Below are 23,936 nucleotides of genomic sequence, written 5' to 3'. Positions count from 1 at the left end.
ACCTAAAGTTTATACTTTTTAAGAAAAGAAAATATAAATGTTATTTGGGCCTTCTTATATTTTATCTGAGTTATAACAATATAATACTAAAAAAAGGAAATACAACATAACTCTTTCCAAAATGTGGTGCCAGAAGATAGAATTAATACTTATAATTTAACTGTTATATTTTATGATACATGTCAAGTATTTGCTTGCTGGATATAGTTGTAATATTTGAGAGCACACGATTTGATCCATGCTAACCCAAATCTATGAAGTAACTATTTAAATGCTATATGAGTTCTAACATATTTATATGTTGAACACACATGTTGACTAGCCCCATTGAATGGGATTTCATTAAAATTTTATTTTATTTTTGTATCCCCAATGCCCTTTGAAACAATTCAGTGAATGAAGCTTTGCCCCTGCGCTATGCAAAAACTTAGTGGGTCTCAAGAATTTTCTATTCATTTTTGGGTAATAGACACTGCCACAGTCTCTTTACGTAACAAAATATAGTCTCATTTCAAAAATTAAGAGTCCAGTTCAGAATGTTAATCAACACTTTAATTTCCACTCTATCTTACACATGAGTATAAGGTAATAATACCACATAGTCCTTACTAAGGGCAGGTACTGTTCTGTGCATTTTACCTAAATAAAACCTGAAAAGCTACAATAATCAAAACAGGATGGTATTAGTGAAAGAATAGAAACATACACTGGAACAGATCAGAACAGAATAGAAAGCCCAGAAATAGACCCAAACGAATATCATCAACTGATCTTTGAAATAGCACTGGAAAAATTAGATATCCATTGTCCATACACAAACACAAAATAAAACCTAGACACAGATCTTACACTTTTTACAAAAATTAACTCAAGAATAGACCTAAATATAAAATGCAAATATAGAGTTTCTAGAAGAAAATACAGTAGAAAATCTAGATGACCTTGGGTTTGGCAATGAATTTTTAAATACAACATCAAAAGCAAAATCCACGAAGGAAAAAATTGGTGATAAGTTAGAATTTACTAAAGTTAAAAACTTCTGCTCTGTGAAAGACACTATTAAGAGAATGAAAAGACAAGCCACACACTGGGCCAAAATCCTTGCAAAACACTTATCTAATAAAGAACTCACATACAAAATAGAAAAAAAAAAAAAACTCTTAAAATACAACAATAAGAAAACAATCCAAATAAAAAATGGGCACAATATCTGAACAGATATCTCACCAAAGAAGACAGATAGCAAAAAAGCCTACAAAAAGATGCCCAATATCATTTGTCATTAGGAAATGCAAATTCAAACACTGAGATATCACCTACACTTACTAGAACGGCTCAAATCCAAAAAACGGAGAGTACCAATTGCTGGCAAGGATGCAGAGCAATAAGAGCTCTCATTCATTGTTGATAGGAAGGCAAAATCATACAGCCACATTGGAAGAGAGTTTGGCAGTTTCTTAGAAAGCTAAATATAGTTTTATCAGGCATTCTTAGGTATTTACCCAAGTGATTTGAAAACTTATGTCTACACAAAAATCTGGAGACAAATGTGTACAGCAGCTTTATTTATAATTGCCAAAAACTGGAAGCAACCAAGAAGTCTTTCAGTAGGTGAGCGGATAAACTTTGGAACATCCATACAATGGAATATTATTCAATAATAAAAACAATTTAGCTGTCAAGACACAAAAAGACATGGGTGAATCTTAAATGAATATTCGTAAGTAAAAGAAGCCAGTATGAAAAGGCTACATATTGCATGATTCCAATTACATTTTTTTTGTCGTATCTCATTTTGATGAACAGTATCTTTTATATCTTAATGCCTCAGTCGAAACTTCAGTTTTAATGTCCTGTTATAAACGTAGGTAAGCACATTTTTAGGGACCAAGAAATATTTAGCCAAAAGACAATGCTAAATATAAACCTATTAACTTTATATTAGTAATATAGTAAACTTTATATTAGTAAACTAATTATTACTAATTAGTAAATTTATATTAGTAATTTATATTAGTAAAATAATTATATTACTAATATAAAGTAAACTTTATATTAGTAAATATAAACTTTATATATAGTAAATATAAACCTTCTCTAACTAGATTATAAATTCCTCCAGTGCTATAATCTTATCTTTTACTTCTTTATAACATATGCACATACACATACACACTCACACACAAAGAAACATAATTTCTATCCCAAAATTGACCCAATAAGTACTGATAGCTGACACTGATGATGTATCCGAGTATGCTTAAGTCCACAAAAGCAATCAAGCATGAATCTGAAGTTGGAACACATAATTTGGAGACAGCTCTTGGACTGCTGAGTTTCCAGCTAAATCACTGGTTGGCTACTTGAAAAGCTGACATTGGTTAGTACAACTATCATCATCCACAGGAAGATTCAGATCAGACAGTCAACCCTGAAGATCAATGGAATGACCAATACTGCCTCAAGAGCAAACTGAACATCCAAAACTATCATAGTACATCACCCAGGTAAAATATTATTTTGTACTTTGAAATTCATTTGAATCCATAAAATTAACAACATTTTCAATTCAGAAATTAGCCCCTCTAGAATTAGATGCAGAACTTAAAATTCAGGTGAAATGCGTCATTTTTACCCACAAGCTAGCCAACCAGCTGAGTTCCTACTGAAGTATGTAACAGTGGGAGCATGCCCATGGTTTCCTTGGGTCAAAGGCAAATCTAACTGGTCCTGAACACTTCCTCCTTGGGCGGGATGAAGTTTTCCTTTTATAGCCCCTCCTCACACAAGGTGTCCCAAATTCCTCACCCTCTGTTCAGGGACCTGCAGGGATCCAGGACTGTAGGACAACAGGTTGTGCACGAGCAGTGGATGGATTGGTGCCGGCTCCATCCCTAATGCTCACCAGACCTGGGTTTCTTCCCCTGCCCACTTCAAACACTCCAGTCTGGTTGTCCCTCCACTTCCTCTTCCGTCTCCGCTAGCTCCAGGCTTACCTCGCCTTTCAGGATGGAAAACTCTAGCTAAAAACAAGCATGCATCAGTCTTCTCTTCCTGGGTTAGGCCAGTAGCTTCTTTAAGTCTCCGTTTCCACTTCTGTGTGGGCTGTTGAGGGGGAAAAGCCCCCAGGGCAGCAGTGAGAAGGCAGAGGGGGGAAGACATACTAAATATAGAAAACACACAGATTTAATACTATGAGATATAGCCCTGACATAAATGCTTTCCAACCAGTATCCTCTCCTCTTGGCAAAAACTGCTATTCTTATTCACCTCCCATGTTGTATTCTTTAAAAGCAAAATGGTTTGGAAACAAAAAGTGACACAGTTTGAAAATCTTTAACCAAGATAGACAGCAGAGCTCAATAGGTAGGGCAAAGGTCAAGGCCAAACAAGAGATTTAATGTCAGGCTAAGTTGAGGTCACAGTCAGGGGCAATGAGAAGAGAATCTTAGGCAGAGTTAAGGTCACAAAGATGGCCAGTGACCAGGCAAGGAACGTAATCATAGTCTGAAAGAAGCCATACCATGTGTCCAGGCATAAGTGGTGACCCACACCAGGTAGGTGCATTTTTCCTGACTTGGTGGTGGGCGGTGGGGGAGGGATGTGGTGGTTACTAAAGCTCTGTAGGAATCCAATAGTCCTAAGAGAATTAACTGGTGCTCCTGGAGGTTGAGTATTTGAACTGAATCAGTCAAAAGAGATGTGGATTCTGGAATAGCTTCAAAGATGTCGCCATACGTAAGCCTGCTCTGAGAAATTTTTAATCGACATGATTTTTAGAATCCTTGGTGGACTTTGAGTCCAAGAGTCTACTCTAAGAAGGCTAGCAAGAGAGGTTTAGGCCAATAATCCTTAATCTTAATTCCCAACGTGCAAAGAAATCTATTAAGATTAAGATGTTGTTGTTAGGAAAAATTTGTGTTTATGCCAGAAACGTCTATAACTTCCTGCTAATAAAGGCATCTCCAATTTATACTATAAACACTTCTTTTAGAGATGCCTGTGTCTTTTTTGGAACAAATCATTTTTAAAAGGCTTGTAACCATTATATTGCTCTGTCTCAATTCAGTGGTGTATGAACATGATGTAGTTTTATTTTTTTCTAATTACTGCCTTCAACCAATCTCAGTCAAATCTGCCTTTTGCTTTCCTTAGTGACATCCTATGCAGATTTCAAAACTTTTCTGGTTATTTTCCATTATCAAAACTCAGTCGAATTGAAATTTTAATCTCAAACTTGATTTGCATATCACATCTTCTCCTCCCATTAGGACAGTTTTGACCTGAGACTCTGGGAATTGAGACAGGAAAGGGGCACAGGAAGCTCTGAGCTGTTTCCCTTTAGCCTCCCTTCAAGGCCTAGTCTCTCCAGTATGTTGGCAGGAAGGAGGCAGAGAGAGGTGTCTCTCCTGTAACTGGCCCCTGTGGTTCCTCGCCCAGTTGGCTGCTCTGCCTCTCAGGGTAATATTAACTAGCTATAGACACTCCCCACATGGTTGGTGTCCAAATACCTGCTCTTCAAAGAGCTCATGTGGGAGCTCTTGTTGGGGCCCCGGGCGTCGGACCACCACACTTCCCTGACTCGGGAGATATAACCCTGATCCTACCTCTTCCAACCCACACTGCTTCCACCTTCAGAAGACCGTGCCACAGCACCGTGGCAGCTCATCATCCAGGTACCCTCTTGGTGGGAAACTCTCTTAAGTGACGCAAGCCCAGCCACCTTCCACAGTGTCCTCTAGGCCCGGGGAGACACACATGTCCTCACCTTGGCCACACCTCTCTCAGCGCCACCATCTCCCAGTCCTCTTTCCCCTGCTCAGATGAGATCAGGGCAGATCAGCAAATCATCCAATTGGAAACTAAAATGCCTATCTCCCCTTCTCCAATTTCTACAAGGGATTTTCTTGGAGCCTCTCCCTCACTCGGCTTGGGGTTGCGAGTGGTGTATAACTCACTCCTCACCCAGGGGAAGGAGAGGAAATAACTTCTTAACACAAATACTGCACATCTATGGCTTTTTTTCTCTGCTCTTCCTTCTTCACTCTCTCCTTAGTTTTCTTGCGTAGACTTGAGGGGGTGGGGATCAAGTAGCTGGTGGTAGAAGAGACTATTCATTACTTCCTGATAAGCCTGGAAGGGGTGGCTTCCTGGGGCCTCCATGAGTTGGTGGCTCTCTCCACAATGGCAGGGAGTTCCTGCCTGTCGTTTTCAGCTGTGGGCCCTAGTGCCCATTTTGGGATATCAGGAGAAAGATCAGTCAACATCCTTTAGCAGGCTTCAACAGAAAAATGCACAAGCTTTAAAAAAAAAAAAAAATACACAATATTTTCACCACAGAATCCAGGGCACAAATCTGTTTGTCAGGGATGTGTGAGACTGTGTCTTTTTTGTGTAGGCACAGAAATCCTCTCCTATCCAAAAAGTTGATCTCTCTTGTGAGCCCGTCAGGAAGGAAGGACTATTTCTCTGGCTGAGGAAACCAAACAGCTGCTTGGTGACAGAAAACAGACCCTCAAGACTTCAGGACTCTCAAGTGCTCCTCTGATACCTGAGGGGGATTGTACTTGAAATTCCTGAGCCCATGGGGGATTCAATTTCCCCTCATCTTCTAGTCCCCACTTAACCCCAAAAGTCAGTAAGCTACTAACTGGAGGACAAATCTGAAGTACACAATGCATGGGCAATTTGGAGAATGCTAAGAGGTAAAGAAAGTTGCTATCAATAGAGGTTATTCCCTCTTTGATTTTCAGAATAGACCCCTGAGGAGATGTGAGTTTTATTTTACAACTTGATATAGAAAATAGAGGGCTAATCCAGGGGACTCTGTTCTCTCCTTTCACAGCTCAGGATCCCCAGGAGTCACTCAATGAACTGATGACTGCAGTCCCTACTGTTCACTCTGAGAAGGTAGAGAGAAAACAGCTGGTTCGTACTCCTAGGCTGCTGGAAGTGAAGATACACACTCCAGTAACAATATCGCAGCAGACACAAAATGTACTGACACAAGGTCTGGCCGTAAGAGCCATTGAATAAATGTTTTTAAACCAAAATGATTTCAAAGGTTTTACATCTAGCAAAGGATCCAGAAATGGAAAGACAAAAATGCTGAGTTAGACACACGATGGTTACAAAGGGAGGAAGTGTCAAGAGCAGGCTGAAGGTAAGGGGCCAAGAGGCAGGTGGCAGCCAGCCTTGAGTTGGAACACTGGTCTATGGTCTGGGGGCTCTGCCTCCAAGGATACGGGTCCACTAGAAGAAGTTCAAGACCAGAAGAGCAGGCTAACAATCTTGTACTAGCCTTGTGGTCAGAAGTAGAGCTCTCCCAGTCCTGGGAGCAGGAGGCATACCAAGATTTCTTTTTGGGGAAAAGATGGACAAATATTCTCTCATCTGGGCCAGCAAGATGGCAGATTGATCCTACCAAGGACTAAAGTTTGCTTGGTTTGATCTAGTGTCTAACCTGGACAGTGCTAATAAATAATAACTATATGTTACCACAACGTAACAATCCTGAGACAGGTCACTTTCCTTATCCCCATTTCATAGATGAGGAAACTGAGGCATGGAGAAGTCATATAACTTGCCCATGTTTACATAGTACGTAAGTGGAGCCAGGTTCAAACCTGACCCAAGAGATCTACAGCCTGTGCTTTTAACTACTTGACTCTGCTGCCTGTCATGAACAAGAGAGGAGCTCCCACCCAGCCCCAATGAAAGAAAGAGGCTCCTCCTCCATGTGCTATTACCTACTAGTGGTTAGCAGCAAAGGGCAGGGGGAAAGAGTCAGAAGAATGGGCAGAGAAGTTAGGGAAACGGCTTCCTTCTCCGCAGGTAGTCATGGAAAAAATATTTAGGTTGACTTCCAGGATTTTCAGGAAAAAAAGAGTGCATTCCTTCGATGTCACTGCAGTTCCCAAAAATCCTTGCTCTTAACCCAGCTGTCATGGTGAGCGACTGATAGGGTTGAGGCACCACCTAGTGGCTTAAACTGAAAATACTCCCAAGGGATGTCCCTGGAGAAGCAGAGGCAAGAAAGAAACAGATCTGTCCAAGGCAGGAAAAGGAAACTGAATGCGAAAACTACCTACCCTCAAAGGCTGTCTGTATTCTCCTGTAGCCTATAGACTCGCATCATTAAAAGATGTCTTTTTTTATGCCAGCGTGTTCAAGGGTTTACCCAGCATGTCAGGGGACCTAAATCCCAGACCCCAGCCACTTACTCTTTGTGTCTCTTAAAATCTCTCCCGAGGACTGAGAACCATCCTGGATATCTGTGGGCCTTACTCAGCATCTGGCGGAAGCTCCATGGAGAAGCTAGTAGCAATGAGGGAGCAAGAAATACAGGAAAAATGGGAAAGAGAAGGTTCTTTCTTCTCAAAGAACAGTTTCCACTGAGCTTATGAAAAACTTCAGAGTAATAGAAGGCAGGGCTGCAGAATGCACTATTGCATGGTGTACCCCTCCTTCTTTGTGGTTTCAGGAGTTGTCAGTGGATGTCTATCCCTTGTCTCTTACTTGGTACATGTTAAGGAGCAGCCCAAGGGAACCAGACCAAGCAAGAGTGCGGCAGTCCACCTGAGACTTCTGTGAGAGAGAGGTTGGCGGGTCAAGTCAAGGCCCCCAGCAGAACTTTAGTCTAGATGAGGCATGTGACGATGGAGAGTTATAAGAAAGGAGGACAGCTAGGAGTGCAGTCTGAGGGATCAGAATGTAAGCATAGCTTCTAGAATTCTGAGGGATGGTCATGCTCTGGTGTCAGGTGTAGATGAGGCTGTTAATTGGTGAAATCAATCCAGGGTGGTTGGTAAGAAGGGTTTGTAGGGGGCCCATCCACAGGAAACCAGGCGGCTGACTGGGCTCCCCCACCTCACCTCTAGAAATCTAGGGAGAAGGAGAAATTCCAAGCAGTCAAAGAATCACGGAGGAGAAGTCTAAACAGGCACAAGTCACTTTGGGAAGGAGCCAAACATAGTGTCAACCACTGCCAGGTTGAGTGTTGGTCAATCTGCACAGACTTGGTCCCAAGTCAGCTCAGGTTAGCATCATGCTGGGTGTGATAGGACCCTGCAGGAACTGGGATTCTGGTGCATTTTCTAGGAATGAGCCTCCAGATGTTCCTTTCTGTCCCTAGCTTTATTACATCTGTTCTACAGGCACCCCATTCCCTGCAAACCCCCAGTATTCAGACCAAGGCAGAGGATAGTATGTGTCCTATTTGAGCCTCAAGAATTCTTGCCCTTCAGGCACGTCTGTCCTGGCATTGCAATCCCCTCCTTCACCTTTCTATTAATCTCTATACTCACGTCCCTAAAGCTCCAGGCTCCCCTGACCCTGCTCTCTCTTGTCCATTTTGGCTTACCTTTATTTTCAAGTTTCAAGGTTGGTTCTCTCCTTGGGTGAAGTGTGGCTTCTTCACCTACTGTTCTAGGCTGAGCTCAGGGCTTAGTCTCACCAGCGGTCATATGTCATCACATCAGGAGCCTCTCCATGCTCTGTCTGATCCCTGCCACAGCTGCCAGATTGCTGTCTCTTCCTATTGCAAGGGCTCAGACCACAGAAGAGCTCCCTAAACTCATTCAGACTAGAGAGGTCAATGCTAGGTCTTCATCTATTTGTCGTATGACAAATACAGAGCTGATTTGCATCCCCTGAGATCAATGAGTGGATGAGCCTTCCTCTGTAGATGTTAATGACATCACCTACTTATGTATGTTCCCCATTGTATGGGTTTGAAAGGCTAAATAAGCTGCTGTAGCAAAGAGAACTTGAATTTCAGCGGCTTAAAAATAGGATGTATTTGTCTCCCATGTTACAGCTTTAAAAAGTAGCAAGCTGTTTGCTGGGCAGTCATTCAAGGACTCTTCTACTTTATTTCCTCACCATGTTTTAGAGAGTTCTCCTATGTTTAGTAAACATTTTAGCTCTTACTATTTAAAAGGTCCTGGGTTACATTCCACAGAAGATACAGTCCCAGCCTTCTCGGAAATCCTGATCTAACGGGAAGACAAAGCAGGTGAATGAATAAATATGTTCAGAGAAGAAAAACGAGCACAACAGAGAGTCTGTAGGGAATGAAATGAGGGAGGAATCACCCTCAATTCAGGGACAACCGGAAGGCCTTCGCAGAGGAAGGTGTATATGAGATGGGATTTGAAGAACAAACAAAATTTCAGTAGACAAGAAAGAGGGGAATAAAATGTTTCCAGTGGAGAAACCAGTATGAGCTGAAGCTTGAAGATAATAAAATGTAGGCAATCTAGGAAGCAGTGAGCACAAGCATACAGGCTATTTACAGAACAAGGCTCGGAGGAGAGGTCAGAGCCTCATTGTAGAGGACCAGATGAGGACCCCACCCTTCACTTGGTGGGTCACAGGGTATCATTTGGGATTTCTGGTTGGAGAGTGAATGGTCAGAGATCTGAAGTTGATTCAGATAGATAGACTGAAGGGGGAGGTCGGAGATAGAGAAACTAATAGAAAACCACCATAGTAGTCAGGGAGGAGAAAACACGGGCCAGGATCAGATAAAGGCACAGAGAAGGAGCTGGAAGAGAAACCCACGATGGAGGCAGGACTGATGAGATTTGACAACTGGTTCAATGTTGGACATGAAAAGGAGAAATAAAACACAACTCTGAGTTTAGCTACTCAAAACATGGTGATGCTACTGAGCTACGGAAGTCAGAGTGTGAGAGAGATTGGGCGAGGACGGAAGGGTGAAGGGTTACATTTCAAATATTAAGTTTAAATTCCTAGCAGACCCAGATAGAGGAGCAGTTCAAAATATAAGTCAGAAGCTGAGACGACAGAGTTATTTCTAGTATAAGATATGGATTTAAAGTAGTCTATAGGGAAAGAGACCCACAAGAGTAAGAGAAAACAAAATTGCCAACTTGGGCTTAAACCAGGGGTCTGGCAGGACTTTAGAAAACCCACACAAAGTAAGAGTACAAGGAAGAAACTTCAGGAAAAAAAAGAAACATAAGACTTATTTGAAAAGCTGAAAAAGCAGAAGCATGCAGTGTCCTAGGAGAGAAAAGAAAGGATTCTCAACAAGGGCCAACTACGTCAAAAACAAAGAGAGCTCCAGGATGATGCAGATGGAGGAAAGCCATTGAATTTGATCATCAGTGTATAAGTCATAATTTTCAGGATAGTGTTTGAGCAAACTGAGAAGGATAAAAACAAATGTATTAGTCAGAGAGTTAAGATTAGGAGAACACAGAATGTTAGGAAAGGAACAACAAAATAAACCAAAGGAAAGTAGAAGTAAAAAATTAATAAACCAGAAACTAATGAGTCACAAAAGAGAACTAATAAATAAATGCAAAATGTCTATCTTAAAAAAAATAATAAACTACTAGCTAATCTAGTTAAGAAAAAGATAAAGCACTAATATACATAAAAAGAAATGTGAGAAACTACCACACCTAAAGAAAAAATTAAAAGAATAATAATAGTCTACTTTGTTCAACTCTACACAAATAAATTTGAAAATCCAGATTAAAAGGATAATTTTCTATGGCTATGTAATTTACCTAAAACATCCTCAGATGATATAGTTGTATATTTGAAAAACACAACACAAATCACTGTAAAACAACTAGAAACAATAAGAAATTCATCAACACAGAGAGGTACTAAATTAATATATAGAAATCAACAGATTTCATAAATACAAACAATAATGAGTTCAAGTATCATGGAAGAAAAGACTCCACTTTCAATATCAACAAAATAGATAAAGTAACTGGAATAAACTTAATAAACAGGCAAAACATATAAACAAAATTTAAACAGTACAGATACCAAATAAGACATTTTTATTGAACAAATAAAAAAACATTAATTTGTAAGTGTAATATGAACCCAATAAATAAATATTCCAAAAGGATTTTCTCTTTTTTTTTGACTAGACACGCTATTTCTAAAGTTCATATGGAAAAAAGAAACAAATTAGAATAGCTAAGAAAACTCCGGGAAAAGAAGGACAAAGAGGAGTGACCATTCCTATCAGATATTAAAACAGAAACTCTCAATAATTCAAATGGTGTTCTTTTGGTACATAAATAGAAGAATGGAACAGAATAGAAAGTCAAGAAATACACTAAAATGTATACAGGAATTTAGATTAAGATAAAAGAGTCATCTCAAATCCGTGCAAGAAAGATTAAATATTCAAAAACTAGTTTTGCCATCTGGATTCCAGTTGGATCCAAGAGTTAAATATTTTAAAATAAATAAATAATAAAAATCCTGAAGGAAAATATGGGAGAATTCCTTTATAAATCTGGCATGGAAAAGACCTTTCTCACTCTAACTCAAAAACTAGAAGCCTTAAGGAAAAGATTGATAAATCCTGCTAAATAAAAATAAAAATCGTGCATAAAAAAAAAACCTACAAAAATTAAAGCCATAACAAAGTCAAAAGATAAATGACAAACTGGGAAAAATTATTTGCAACTGGTATTACAAAAAGAGCTGATCTCAATTTATAAAATACTCCTAGAATTTGATAAAATGAAAAACAGTCAATCCAAAATAAAAGCAGGCAGATCACAGAAAAAGGAAATAAATGTATAAAAAGATGTTCAATCTCACTCATAATAAGAGAAATGTAAATTAAAACTACACTGAGATAGAGGCTGGCCTGGTGGGGTAGTGGTTGAGTTTGACACGCTCTGCTTCGGCAGCCAGGATCGGTGGGTTTGGATCCTGGGCAGGGACCTACATCACACATCAAGCCATGCTGTGGCCGTGATTCACATACAAAATAGAGGTGGATTGGCACAGATGTTATCTCAGGGCCAATCTTCCTCACCAAAAACAAAACAAAATAAAACAAAACCCCTACACAGAGATAACATTTATTACCTTAGATTGGCAAAGATCTATAAATTTGATAACAAAGTATTCATTTTCTATTGCAACTGGAACAAATTACCACAAACTTAAAGGTTTAAATAACTCAAATTAATTATCTTACAGTTTTATAAATTAGAGTCCAACATGGGTCTTATTGGGCTAAAATCAAGGTGTTGGCAGGGCTGCATTCCTTCTAGAGATTCTAGTGGAAAATCTATGTCCTTGTTCTTTGGACCTTCTAGAGCCACCCATGTTCCTTTGCTCATGGCCGCCTTCCTCCATCCTCATCTCTCTGTGCCTTTCTTCTATGGTCACATCTTCCTCTGACTGACTCTTCTTCTACCTCCCTCTTCTACTTTTAAAGACCTTTGTGATTACATTGGACCCATCTAGATAATCCAGAGAAATCTCCGTATCTTAAAAGTCAGCTGATTAGCAACCTTAATTCCTTATTGCCATGTTACCTAACATATTCACAGGTTCCAGGGATAGGACTTGGACATCTTTGGGGGGCCATTATTCTCCCTAACATACCACTACCCGTGAGGTTGTGCGAATCAGGCCCTCTCATCATTACTAGTGGGAGGGAACTTGGTAGCAAGGACTATGTAGGGTAATTTGGCAAAATCTATCAAGATGTAAAATGCACATAACCTTCAAAATATATACATATATCAAATCCTTACGTTGTACCCCTTAAAGCTACACAATGTTATACGTCAACTGTGTCTCAATAAAACTTAAACAAATAAAACAAAAAATAAAATAAAATAATGTTTCTAATTAAAATTAAATAAATAAAATGCACATAATCTTCAATCTAGCAATTCCACTTTGAGAATCTATTCTACAGATATACTCATGTACAGATGAAACGATGGGTGTCTAAGATTATTTGTTATAGCAATGTTTGTGATAGAAGATTGGAAACAACTCAGTGTTTATCAGTAGGAAACTGCTTGAATTAATGATGGTACATCCGTACAACAGAATACTATGCAGAAATTTAAAAGAATAATCTTCAAGATAATTAAGTTAGGAAGAAAAAAAATGGAAGGCGGAAGAAAAGTCTCCATTTTCAATATCAACAAAATAGATAAAGTAACTGGAATAAACATAACAAGAAACAGGTAAAACATATAAACAAAATTTAAACAGCGTGGAGAAACCAATAGAAAACTAGTATAGTGTGCTAACTTTTTTTGCATAAGCTAGGAGCCAGATGAGAATTTATATTAGTATTTATTAGTAAATGCATAAAGAACCCATTGAAAAATGCACAAGAAATTAATAATAATGATTATCTCTAGGGTAGAAGGAATGGGTAGGTAGGAGACTCTTAATTATATGCCAACACACACACACACATATTTTCAAGACAGCTCAAATGCCTCCTTCTTCAAGAGCCCTTCCTGCCTTCTGAACACTTTCTCTAAGCCATTCATAGACATTTTGTGCCCATATTAGACATTTGTGCCAATATTAGAGCACCTATGCTCTTCTTTGAATTACCTTAACTCGTGCAGAACTCTTTTTTCCACTGACAAGAAGAAGAGGCAGAGGGAGGAGGAGGTGAAGTAGGAGGAGGAGGAGAAAAGATTTGCAGGCAGGTGCCGCTTTCTGAATCTTTAGGAGGAGGGGATTTTTATCAAAAAGAAACATGAATTTTGAAAAGATTGAGAAACACTGCACTGCACTATAAACACTTTGAGGCCAGGGATAATAATCTGCAAATAGCACTTACCACACTGCATGCTAATCATCCATGTATCTATGTCTTCCCCTAAACGGAATGCCCTCAAGAGCATCAGCCCTTAAGGAAATGGATTTTGTAGTTTCCTTGCACATAGCATGTGATCCACTTGAAGGACTGAAGGAGAATTAATTTGTATTCTTTACTAGAGGAAAAGGTTGGAAGTTTGGGGAAATGAATACTCAGACACTTAAATCTTATAAGAATTCTTCCATATTTTACGGATTCTAAGATACGTGTGTTTTCATGTTTCAGCATCTCTGAAAATGGGTGGCACCTCACAATGCCTGCCGTCCAGTCATCAGTTATGGCTAGTCATCGCTGCCCGTGTCGCTGCAATTTGGTCACAGCTGTTCATGCTGTCACCTCAATTGAGCTGTGTGTAAGATGACCACAGATTTCATCCTCCAAACCAAGACTCTTTAGAGAGTGAGAGGAGACACTAAGGAGGTGGGATGCCATGATAAGAGTGATGGGGACTGTCCCAGGCAAACACGGATGAAAGTTCACCCTGGTGATGCACCTTGTTAGTACCACATATGTTGGATTTAAATGTCATTCAAAATGTCCTAAAATAGAGTACATTGTGATAAGCATTGAAATTAAAAAGGTCATGTCCTCAAAAAAGCATAAAAACAGCAGTGGGACATAAATTTGATATTAGTAAAACAAATATTCATTTTTGGAGGAAAGACCACAATTCTATGTTTTCTTACAAAGCAAAAACCCAGTGTCCCCGGAATCTAAGTAAAGTAGATACTTCAAGTCCACAGAGGTATGTTATATATTTTGGTGGGAAATAAGCAAAAGCATATTTTTATTTTTTAATAAGTATTTTTAAATGCCAAACGATGCAACTAAAGACAGGAAAAATGGTCACATCCCTCAAAATTAATAAAAGAAATTTCAAAGTGAGGAGAGACTCTGACCAACTCATGTATCAGGACTGTTGTTAGGCACTAGGTCAGAGTTTAAACGGTAGCTTTCACTTTCTTCCTCAGTAACACAGAAAATCATGGTGTGTCTTACAATCAATGGCCCCTTAGCTTCCAAGAGATATAATACTAAGTCCAAATAAATGCAAAGACCTTATCATCACAGTCCTGGCTATATCTGACTAGAAGCTCTTTGTTAGAGCCGTTTATCAAGTCCCCTCAGCTGCTCTCAGAAGTGTGCTAGGGCCAAGCTTCAGGCCCAGCTCCTGCCAGAAAGCAAGAATCTCTCAGTGGGCTTACCTACCTCTTGAACTTAATAAATGTGAAATAAAATCTCTATTCAAATAAAATCTACAGAGTCTACTTCTTGACTTACACAGTCAAGATCTCCACTGCAACTGTCACATTCAGGATAAATAATTATATGAGAACCTTAAGATTCTAAAATCCTGGCATTTTTGCTAGTCAACGACCACGCTTAGAGGGTTTATTTTTGTCCCTCCATCACCGCTTCTTCCCCTCACTACAGCACAGTTAAGGGACTCAGAGACAAGATCTTTCACCAAAGAAAAAGGTATGAGAGTCGAGGGTGGGGACGGGCAGGCATTCACCTTCTGCACCACCAGAACAGCTTGCTCCGCTTTTTCAATCCCTAAAATCCCTTCTTTAATGGACTCTAGGACTGGGCTCAAGGAACTGACTGGTTTATTTAAGTGTAAGGCTCAGGGTCCAAGACTCTCCTCAGGCCCTATGCACTGCTCAGCATATAGACCCATCTACCCCCGCCGCCCCAAAGAGATACTTCTAGCAATCTCATTGCTTCCTGGAGGGGCCAGTGGGTGTCACAGAACCATGTAGCCTGAGAAATAAAATAACCTCATCCCAAAGACCTCTTTAGGCCATCTCATTCATCCTTCCTCCTGAATATGGGTCAACCCCTCCCTGAAGCATGTCCTGCCAGGGAAGCAGCCCCCCTAGGTCAGGGCTTCTTGACCTCTCACGTCTGTAACTCCAATGTGCCCGCTTTGCCAAACAAAACACCAAGATCAATTTAGTCATTTTTCCGGGAGTGGTGATTTACTCTGATCCAGCAGGCCTAGGACTGCATTTTCTCCATGCAGATTGAGGAATATAGGCTGCCCAATCTCCAATGTCTCTTCCAGTGGAAACAGTCTATCATCCACTTTTTATTCTCCAACTGAGCTTCCACAGCACCAAATGCCAGAGTATTTGCAAGACAGCTGTTTTCAGATTCGAGGGAAAGCTTGTGGCCGTGAAACAGGCCGCATGTAGAAGGATCAGATAATAAGTGGCCAGGTCATCCCACTACAAATCCCAGGCAGATCCCTCTAAATGACAATTCAGCTGGCTTAGAGTGGCCACGTCTGGCACCTCTTTGCCCCCTACTGTACTCCAGGTCAGCCACTGGCTCTATTCTCAAGCCATCTTCACCATTACTTGGCAAGCTCCGGTAGCCAAGCCCCTCCTCTCTGCTCAGTCTTCATCAGGATCGCTATGCCCCCTTCAAAGAAGCATGAAGCCTACAGAGCAGACCTACAACTTGAGTTCGTGCCACAGGAGCAAACACAGCCACCCTCTCAGGAGTGCCTGAGCCACACCAAGCTTCACACCCATCCAAGTGTAGGCAGGAAAGAAACTTCCATCTGCGTGTGAGAATCCCACTGGGCCCACTGGGCATGTGCTCATTCATGCCTAAAAGAAAAAAAAACTTTCTCCTTTCTCTACTCACAACACTGCTGACACAAAATGTATGGATTTTCACACACCAAGCAATTCTCCAATTCTCAGCAGATGCCAACTGGATATCCTACAATTTAACTCAATTCTGACAATAACTGCCCGGAGTTAGAGCAGACCCCACAGGTAAGGGCTCAGTCTCATAAGACTGCCACCCACTTCAGATGCCAATCACAAGTCTCAGGTTGTCACCCATACATCTGACCTACCGGCTATAAATCGGGAGTTCTCATAACACTCTCCTTGGATTCAATAATTTGCTAGAATGGCTCACAGAACCCAATGAAACAGTTACTTACTATTACTGATTTATTATAAAGGATGCAACTTAGGAAGTGCCAAATGGAAGAGATGCATAGGGCAAGGGATGCAGAGCTTCCATGCCTTCTCTGGGGACTCCACTCTCCCAGCACCTCAATGTGTTCACCAACTTTTAAGCTCTCTGAACCCACGGTTTAGGGCTTTTTATGGAGGCTTCATTATGTGGGCTTGATCAATTACTAACTCAATCTCCAGCAGCCCTCTCCCCTCATTAGAGATGGGGGTGAGGCTGCAAGTTCCAATCTTCTAATCATGGTTTGATCTATCTGGCGACCAGCCCCATCCTGAAGCTATCCAGGAGCCCACCGAGAGTCACTTCATTAGAACAAAAGGTACTCCTGTCATCCAGGAAATTCCAAGGCATTTAGAAGCTCTGTGCCAGGAACCAGAGTCAAAGACCAAATGCTAGAAAAGAATGCTCCTAGCACCCCTATCACTCAGGAAATAAAAAAGGTTTTAGGAGCTCTGTGTCAAGAACCAATGGCAGAGACCAAATATATATTTCTTACTATGCCACAATACACATTCTTCTCTCCATTAAAGAGGCATCTCTTGTGTTTCTAGCATATTTCTCCGCTGCCTCCCAGTAGAATCCTCATCCTTCTGCTCCTGCATCCTGTAGCAAGGATCTCCCTGGGCCCCTATGCACTGCGCGATAGAGCATGACATCAGCCCAAACCACCAAGCAGCCTTCACTCCTCCCTTCAGCCCTCCCTCACAGATAGGCCTCAGAAATAGGAAATCCCTGGCAAAAAGGCAGGGTGGGAGAAACAGAAGGTGCCACGGTTCCCGTCTTGGCATGTCGGCTCCAGGGTCCCTCACACCTGCCCTCCACACCCTCACCTCCACCGTGTCTGCCTTACAGCAAATTTGTCAACGAAGCCCCTGCCAAGTTGTCAGGAGCTACCAACCCACGTAGCAGGTGCCCAGCTCTGGAATGAATAGGAAGCTGATACAGAAACATTGTGGTTGGGTGTATCTGAGGGGTGTTCCCGATACAAGATAAAGGAGACAAATACTAATCGCGTCTGTGCTCTGTGGATTTGTGTTTATTCTACCCAAACCTGCCCTTGTTTTCCCCTCCCTCTTAACAGGCTGCCCCAGACCATCATCAGACTTTAGGGCGACCAAACAACCTGCCTGATTGCGCACGTGCCATGTTCTGAACCCACCAGCAACTGAAGCAAACCGATCACCAACCCACATCCTCCCAGCAACAACCCCCACTCAAATCTGCAGAAGACTTGTTTCCTTAGTATAAGAAAACAACCTTTTCTGGGATTTTTTTTTAAATGTATTTAATTCTATGTAAACAATTCTGGAGTTCTATGCAAATGCAGCAAGTGTACTAGAGAGTGTTTTCAAGCACAAGCACGTATCTGTTGCAAATCAATTTCTCAGCTTCAATGCACCTCAGCTCTTCCAACGACGTCAAATATCTGAAACGCTTCTGCACGGTACTGGACATTTCTACATTCAACTTCCTCTAGAAAATCATTACATCTTTGAGTTTTGGATACGGGACCTGCCTACAGGGAGATGGTCACAAACTCTTCAGTGGTGTGTTCAGTTTGTGGAAAGAGAAAGATTATACTCATGGTAACGTTTCTTTACCATGAAAAAGAATGGAATCCCCTCTGCTATGCTTTCTTTTATGTATTGCTGCTCATACTCAGAAACCATCATCTCTGATGGATTTGACGGCAGAGTCAGCATGGCCAGCACTCACTGGAGACCTACTACGTGCACAGCACCATAAACACAGTTAAGTGCTGTGGGAGTAGAAAGAAGAAGAGAGAAACAATCTGGTTGGGGATGGGGGATGGATATGCAAACCAGAATGGAAAGCAGCATGAAATCAGCACCATTACAGAGATTCAAGCAAGAAGCACCATGAAATGGGCCATTAAATCCATCTTGGTGAATGTACAAGCAAACACATGGAGAACGTAGCATTTGCACTGAATCTTGAAAACCCCTGAGTTATCAGCTGTAGCTAGAGCAGAGGCCCTCAACCTTCAGGATTTATTAAGAATCACATGGGAGCAGGGAGCTCATTTAAAGCGTAGATTCTCTGGCGTGATCACCAGATATTCTGATTCAGTAAATCTAGGATAGACTGCATTTTAGGAGGGTTGCAGGTGATATTGAGGCGGTAGCCTGGGACCACACTGTGTGCAGGGATAGAGGTTATGTGAAGGGAAGAAAAGGTAGACAAGAGGAAAAGTAGGACAGGCCCAGATCATAGAGAGCCTCGAATGCCACCTTAAGGAGGCTGGACTTCATTCTATCAGCAATGGTGTGTCATATCTGTGTTTTACAATGGTTCCATTCTGTTTGAAAGGTTTACAATTTTCCAGCCTCTTTTAAAAGTACAGTATCGAGAAGAATCTACACACTTGAGGAATTTACTAGAGAAATAGTAACATTCACTAAATAATTTTATATTTTATTTTAATATAGAGATATCGGTTGGAAGAGTAAGCAAGAACAAATTGGGACAACCACCAGGGCACCCCTCTTTGAAAAAGAATACAAATCATGGGGGCTATGGGATTAGTGTGGTTATGCTTTTCCTCTTTCCTCCCATTTGCTTGAAGGAGTAAAAGAAACAGGTGCTGGAAACTGGGAAACTGAGACAAATTTTTTGTCTTTTTGGTTTCCTTTTAGAAATGTAGAAACCCTAAGAGGTGTGTTCTATTGGTAAGAGAAACATAGACAGCAAGTTCTCAAATTTACTATGCATTGGAACACTAGAAACTCACTTAAACTACAGATGTTCTTGCAGAGGAGCAGTTCGCAAACTGTTTGGTGTCAGAACCCTTTTACCCTCTTATAAATTATTAAGGACCCCAAAAATCTTTTTTATGAGACTTATATCCACACATATTTCTTATATTGGAAGTTAAAACTAAGAATTTTTAAGATATTTATTATTCATTTAAAATAACAATAATAAACCATTACATATTAACATAACTTTTTTAATAAAAAGCAACTATGCTTTCCAAACCCCCAAGAAGTTTATTGAGAAGGGTGGCACTGTTTTACAGTTTTGCAAATCTTCTGATTGTCTGGCTTCATTAAACACACCTGAATTCTCATATATGCTTCTCCATCCAACCTGTTAAAATATCACACATCATGTGACCTCTAGAAAACTCCTCTGTACATTCACAAGAGAATAAGAGAGTAAAAGGAAAATAACTTATTAGTTTCATTATGAAATTAGTTTGGACTTTTTAGATCTCCTGAATCAGTCTCCGGGACCTCTGGGGATCTGCAGAACCCACTTTGAGAACCACTGTTCTCTATATTCCATTTGTCTGAAATGAGTAAGGGCATGTGACACAGAGCCAGGTTGGAGGATCACTGGATGATACCCATTTGAAGTCCTGAAATACCAAATGTTATACGAATCCAGAACAACTAGGAAAATGTCCAGGAACTAACTGTTCAGACTGGGAGACAGAACCAAACTCAAGTTAAGCACAAATTGTGGGTGGGTAGATGAACGAGAGAAGTGTCAGAAATCTGGTTTCTTTAAATTTTGCTCTAGAGAAGTTCACAATGCTGACTGTTACCAAAAGACCCTTTTTAAAAAAATCTTAAAGTTTGTTTTAAAATATAGTTATCTGGGTCATACTTCAAAAGATTCTGAATTAGAATTTGATGGAGGCTGAGCAAAGCTGTCTCTAATGAGCTCCTCTGGTGATTCTGATGCACTGCCAGGTTTAGGAACCTTTGCTATAGATCACACATTCATGTTTTATATATAATAAAAAGGCTACCCAATTGTATTAAAGTGACATCCATTTTTATTTTTATTCCTAAGTGTATCTTCCTAGAATTCTCTCTATATCTGAAAGACACCTAGCTTTTAAAAATCACGTACCCATAATCTAAGTATTACAGGCTTAGTAGCTATATTTCCAGCTTAGTGTTTTTCATATACACTATTTTTTAAAATCTAACTCTAAATTAAAGGGATAGAAAATGATACTGCTATTCATAAAACAAATAATAGATTCCTTGTTTCCATAATAAACTTTTAAGAGAGTTTGTTCCTAATGGAAACTCATTGTTACTGAATAAAAATCTTCTTGGGGAGGACAAATGTACCTTCATACATAATCTACATTGAGGATGCAAATTGTAGAGAAACAGACACCAAAGGATTTGCATTTAATCAAATCTAAAGCAAGTCATTTCAGAAGCATCACTACCGTGTACAGAAGCCTTTCCCATCAGGATCAGGCTGAACTTTCCAGGAGACCAGGACCCCTTATCGAGGAGAATACGCCATTGCCCGGAAATCCTACATTGGTGTTAAGAAGGAAATTCACCAGAACCATCCAGAATGGAAAGTGGTGAGTCAATATTGATTATTAAAATGTAAAAAAAACTTTAATAATCCTAATGTTTATTTTTCATGTCACAAAGTCACAACATAAAGTAAAGGACAAGAATAGATATCCCTAACTCTGGCTATACAAAAACACAGACCAGAGGCCAACAATTTAGAACTCCTGGTAATATTTTCATAATTTTCATAATTTTACTATTTCATAATAGTCACAATTAATCACTAATTGTTAGATGTATGTTTGCCACATAGAGTTTAGGTATGTGTTTATTTTGAAAGATCAACTTTATTGAACATTATTTTTATAAAACGAGGACTTGGATATTAAAGCATTCTTTTCCAATATATAAAAATTTTATGTTAAATGTAACAACTCTCGGTAAGCTGTCAATTACTATAAGGAAAGTGCGGAAGAATCAATATTTATATAGAACTTGAAATATCTTTTATTTATGCATCTCACTTTAGGCTGTTAGGCTAAGGATGAAGGACTTTCCACAGACACATGCTAAGGAAGAGCATGAGCTGTTATTTAATGAATTCAAACTATATAGAGATCTTTCCCAGTTTGTTCACTCTAGGACACAAATGTTACTGTCAACATAGAGTAAAACCCATCCATTTAGGAACAAATTTGAGATTAAAAAGTTAGCATTTAAAATGTTAATAAATAATGACAGAAGAAGTATTTCAAAAATACCTTGTAAAGTTACCTTGAAAGAAAAATTAATATTTTTTAAAATACCACAGTTCTTCAAAGTCAGATCTCAAAAGATAAGAGGATAGCAAGAGCCGTAAGAGGATCTGTGTTCTGCAGCATGGAATTGGTTATTGACAGAAGTGCTAAGTTCTTGGACCCAGCTATGAGGCTTAAAGTTGGGAGAGAGGGGTGGCTATTGGGAGGGGCATATGGATGCCGATGGTGTGGGCAAACCAAAAGTCTACCAAATCCTAACATGTTAACTAATTTGGCCTCATTTCTTTAAAAGCTTCAGTCTTTATTTCTAGTTTAAGATTTCATAAGTAGGATATACTATTTTCTGCTTAACAATTAATATTTTGAACATTTCAAGATTAGTTGCCGAACTTGCCTTCTGCAGGAGTTTTCCCATAACAAAACTAATATGAGATCATTTCCCCAGATCAGAAGTGGAAACACAAACGCTGAGCCTCTAGTGGGTGTAGAGCTAGAACTATTTATTCTTAGGTGGGTTATCACCTCCCCTCAGCAAGAGAGCTCTGATCCTCAGCAAGGGAGGCTGAGCTGGGTTAGTGGGGTGAGAAGAGGGGTCCCCACACTGCCAGGGGAGCACCTGAGCCAGACGGTGGGTCAACACCCGGCACTGCCACTGGACTGTCCGGGACCTCATTCTTGGCGCTTCCCTGACAGGCAGAGAAATGCAACAAACATGGATGCTATCTACCAATAATCCATCATTCAGGATTTTTATTCTGCTCTGTCTTAAGTGAGAGTGTGCCTATGGTCCATACCCTGAGGGACTACAATTCAGTGAGACATCGTCTATCATCTTAATTTTGCCATTGTCTAATGATGTAAATCAAAATGTGAATTGTTTTTTCCTAAAGTTACGGATTTTTTTTGTTTTATTCTTTTTTTGATTTGAACTATCTCTGTATTCTCTTACCTTATATAACAAGCACCTGCTTAGAGATTCTAAAGAATTTAAAAGCAAGCATTCCAGAAAATGTCATCAAAAAATAGTAAAATCGGGGCCAGCCCCGTGGCTTAGCAGTTAAGTGCGCGCGCTCTGCTACTGGTGGCCCGAGTTCAGATCCCAGGCGCGCACTGAGGCAACGCTTGTCCCGCCATGCTGAGTTGGCATCCCACATACAGCAACTAGAAGGATGTGCAACTATGACATACAACTATCTACTGGGGCCTTGGGGAGAAAAAGGGAAAAAAAGGAGGAAGATTGGCAATAGATTTTAGCTCAGGGCCGGTCTTCCTCAGCAAAAAGAGGAGGATTGGCATGGATGTTAGCTCAGGGCTGACCTTCCTCACCAAAAAAAAAAAAAAAATCATTGGAAAAAAAAAAAGTAAAATAAGAAGGTGCTTCAAATACTATAAATGTACTTGATATTTAATAACTAAAAACAGTTTAGGAATAACCTAATTTTAAATATTGAGTTTCAGAATATATGAGTTTGACTTAATAGAGAAAATGTTTAATTTTCAAAAAAAATATTAAAGCAACAGCACCATGAAATCTATGATAGGCCAGATTCTTCATCAAAGGGAACAGAAATAAGGAGAGGATGTGACTGAGACAATTTGCTGCATATAGATAATCACAATACTACAGTACAAAAAATTGTTTTCCAAATTCTAAAGGATAAATTGATTCTTATTAATAAATTTACTTGTGCTTTCTCTCCGGAAACACATGTCTCTGTTTTCTAAACAACTGATCTGAATGCAAGTTTGTATCTAGAGTATTTGAATAAAAACTCTTAAGCGTCTCCTGGTTTATGCAGGTGTGGAGTCTTTAAATAGACACAATGCACAGGGGAAAAAATCTCTGGGAGTAGGAATACCGGTAACATTTTAAACTCTAAATGTCACTCCTCTCCAAAAGAGAGAAGCCAGGTAGATGAGGGAACTTTCAGAATTCTCAAAAACATGAAGAATACTCCAGGTGATAGTTTAAAGAATTTATACTAGGTTCCATTGCTTAGTTAAAATTTATTTTAATTCACCTCATGTGCTGTGTAAAGTGTCGGTTCTCGCTTTTTTGTCCCTCTGTTTCAGAGCATGGTTTAGCCCCACTGCCCCTTTTTTCTTTCCATCAGGCTCTCACAGAGCCTCAGAGAAAGGGTTTCCTTCCCACCTCTTATGAAACTGCTCTCTTCCATGTTCTAAAGATCTGCACCTTTCCAAACCCTATGATTTCTGAGCCTTCATTTTCCTCAACTT

General features: G+C 40.0%; 1 protein-coding gene across 1 annotated transcript in view; it reads left to right on the top strand.

Moving 5' to 3' along the window:
• Window positions 1-20,995: 20,995 nt before the first annotated feature.
• Window positions 20,996-23,936, top strand: part of POU2AF2 (POU class 2 homeobox associating factor 2) — a 36,220-nt gene continuing 33,279 nt past the window's right edge. Inside the window, exon 1 of the mRNA XM_058544508.1 lies at window positions 20,996-21,005. Within this exon, the coding sequence (XP_058400491.1) occupies window positions 20,996-21,005 (10 nt within the window). The remainder of the gene's footprint in view (window positions 21,006-23,936) is intronic.

The sequence above is a fragment of the Diceros bicornis genome, chromosome 7 (assembly GCF_020826845.1).
Source record: "Diceros bicornis minor isolate mBicDic1 chromosome 7, mDicBic1.mat.cur, whole genome shotgun sequence".
In the NCBI taxonomy this organism is placed as follows: domain Eukaryota; kingdom Metazoa; phylum Chordata; class Mammalia; order Perissodactyla; family Rhinocerotidae; genus Diceros; species Diceros bicornis.
This window is presented reverse-complemented; position numbering and strand designations above follow the sequence as displayed.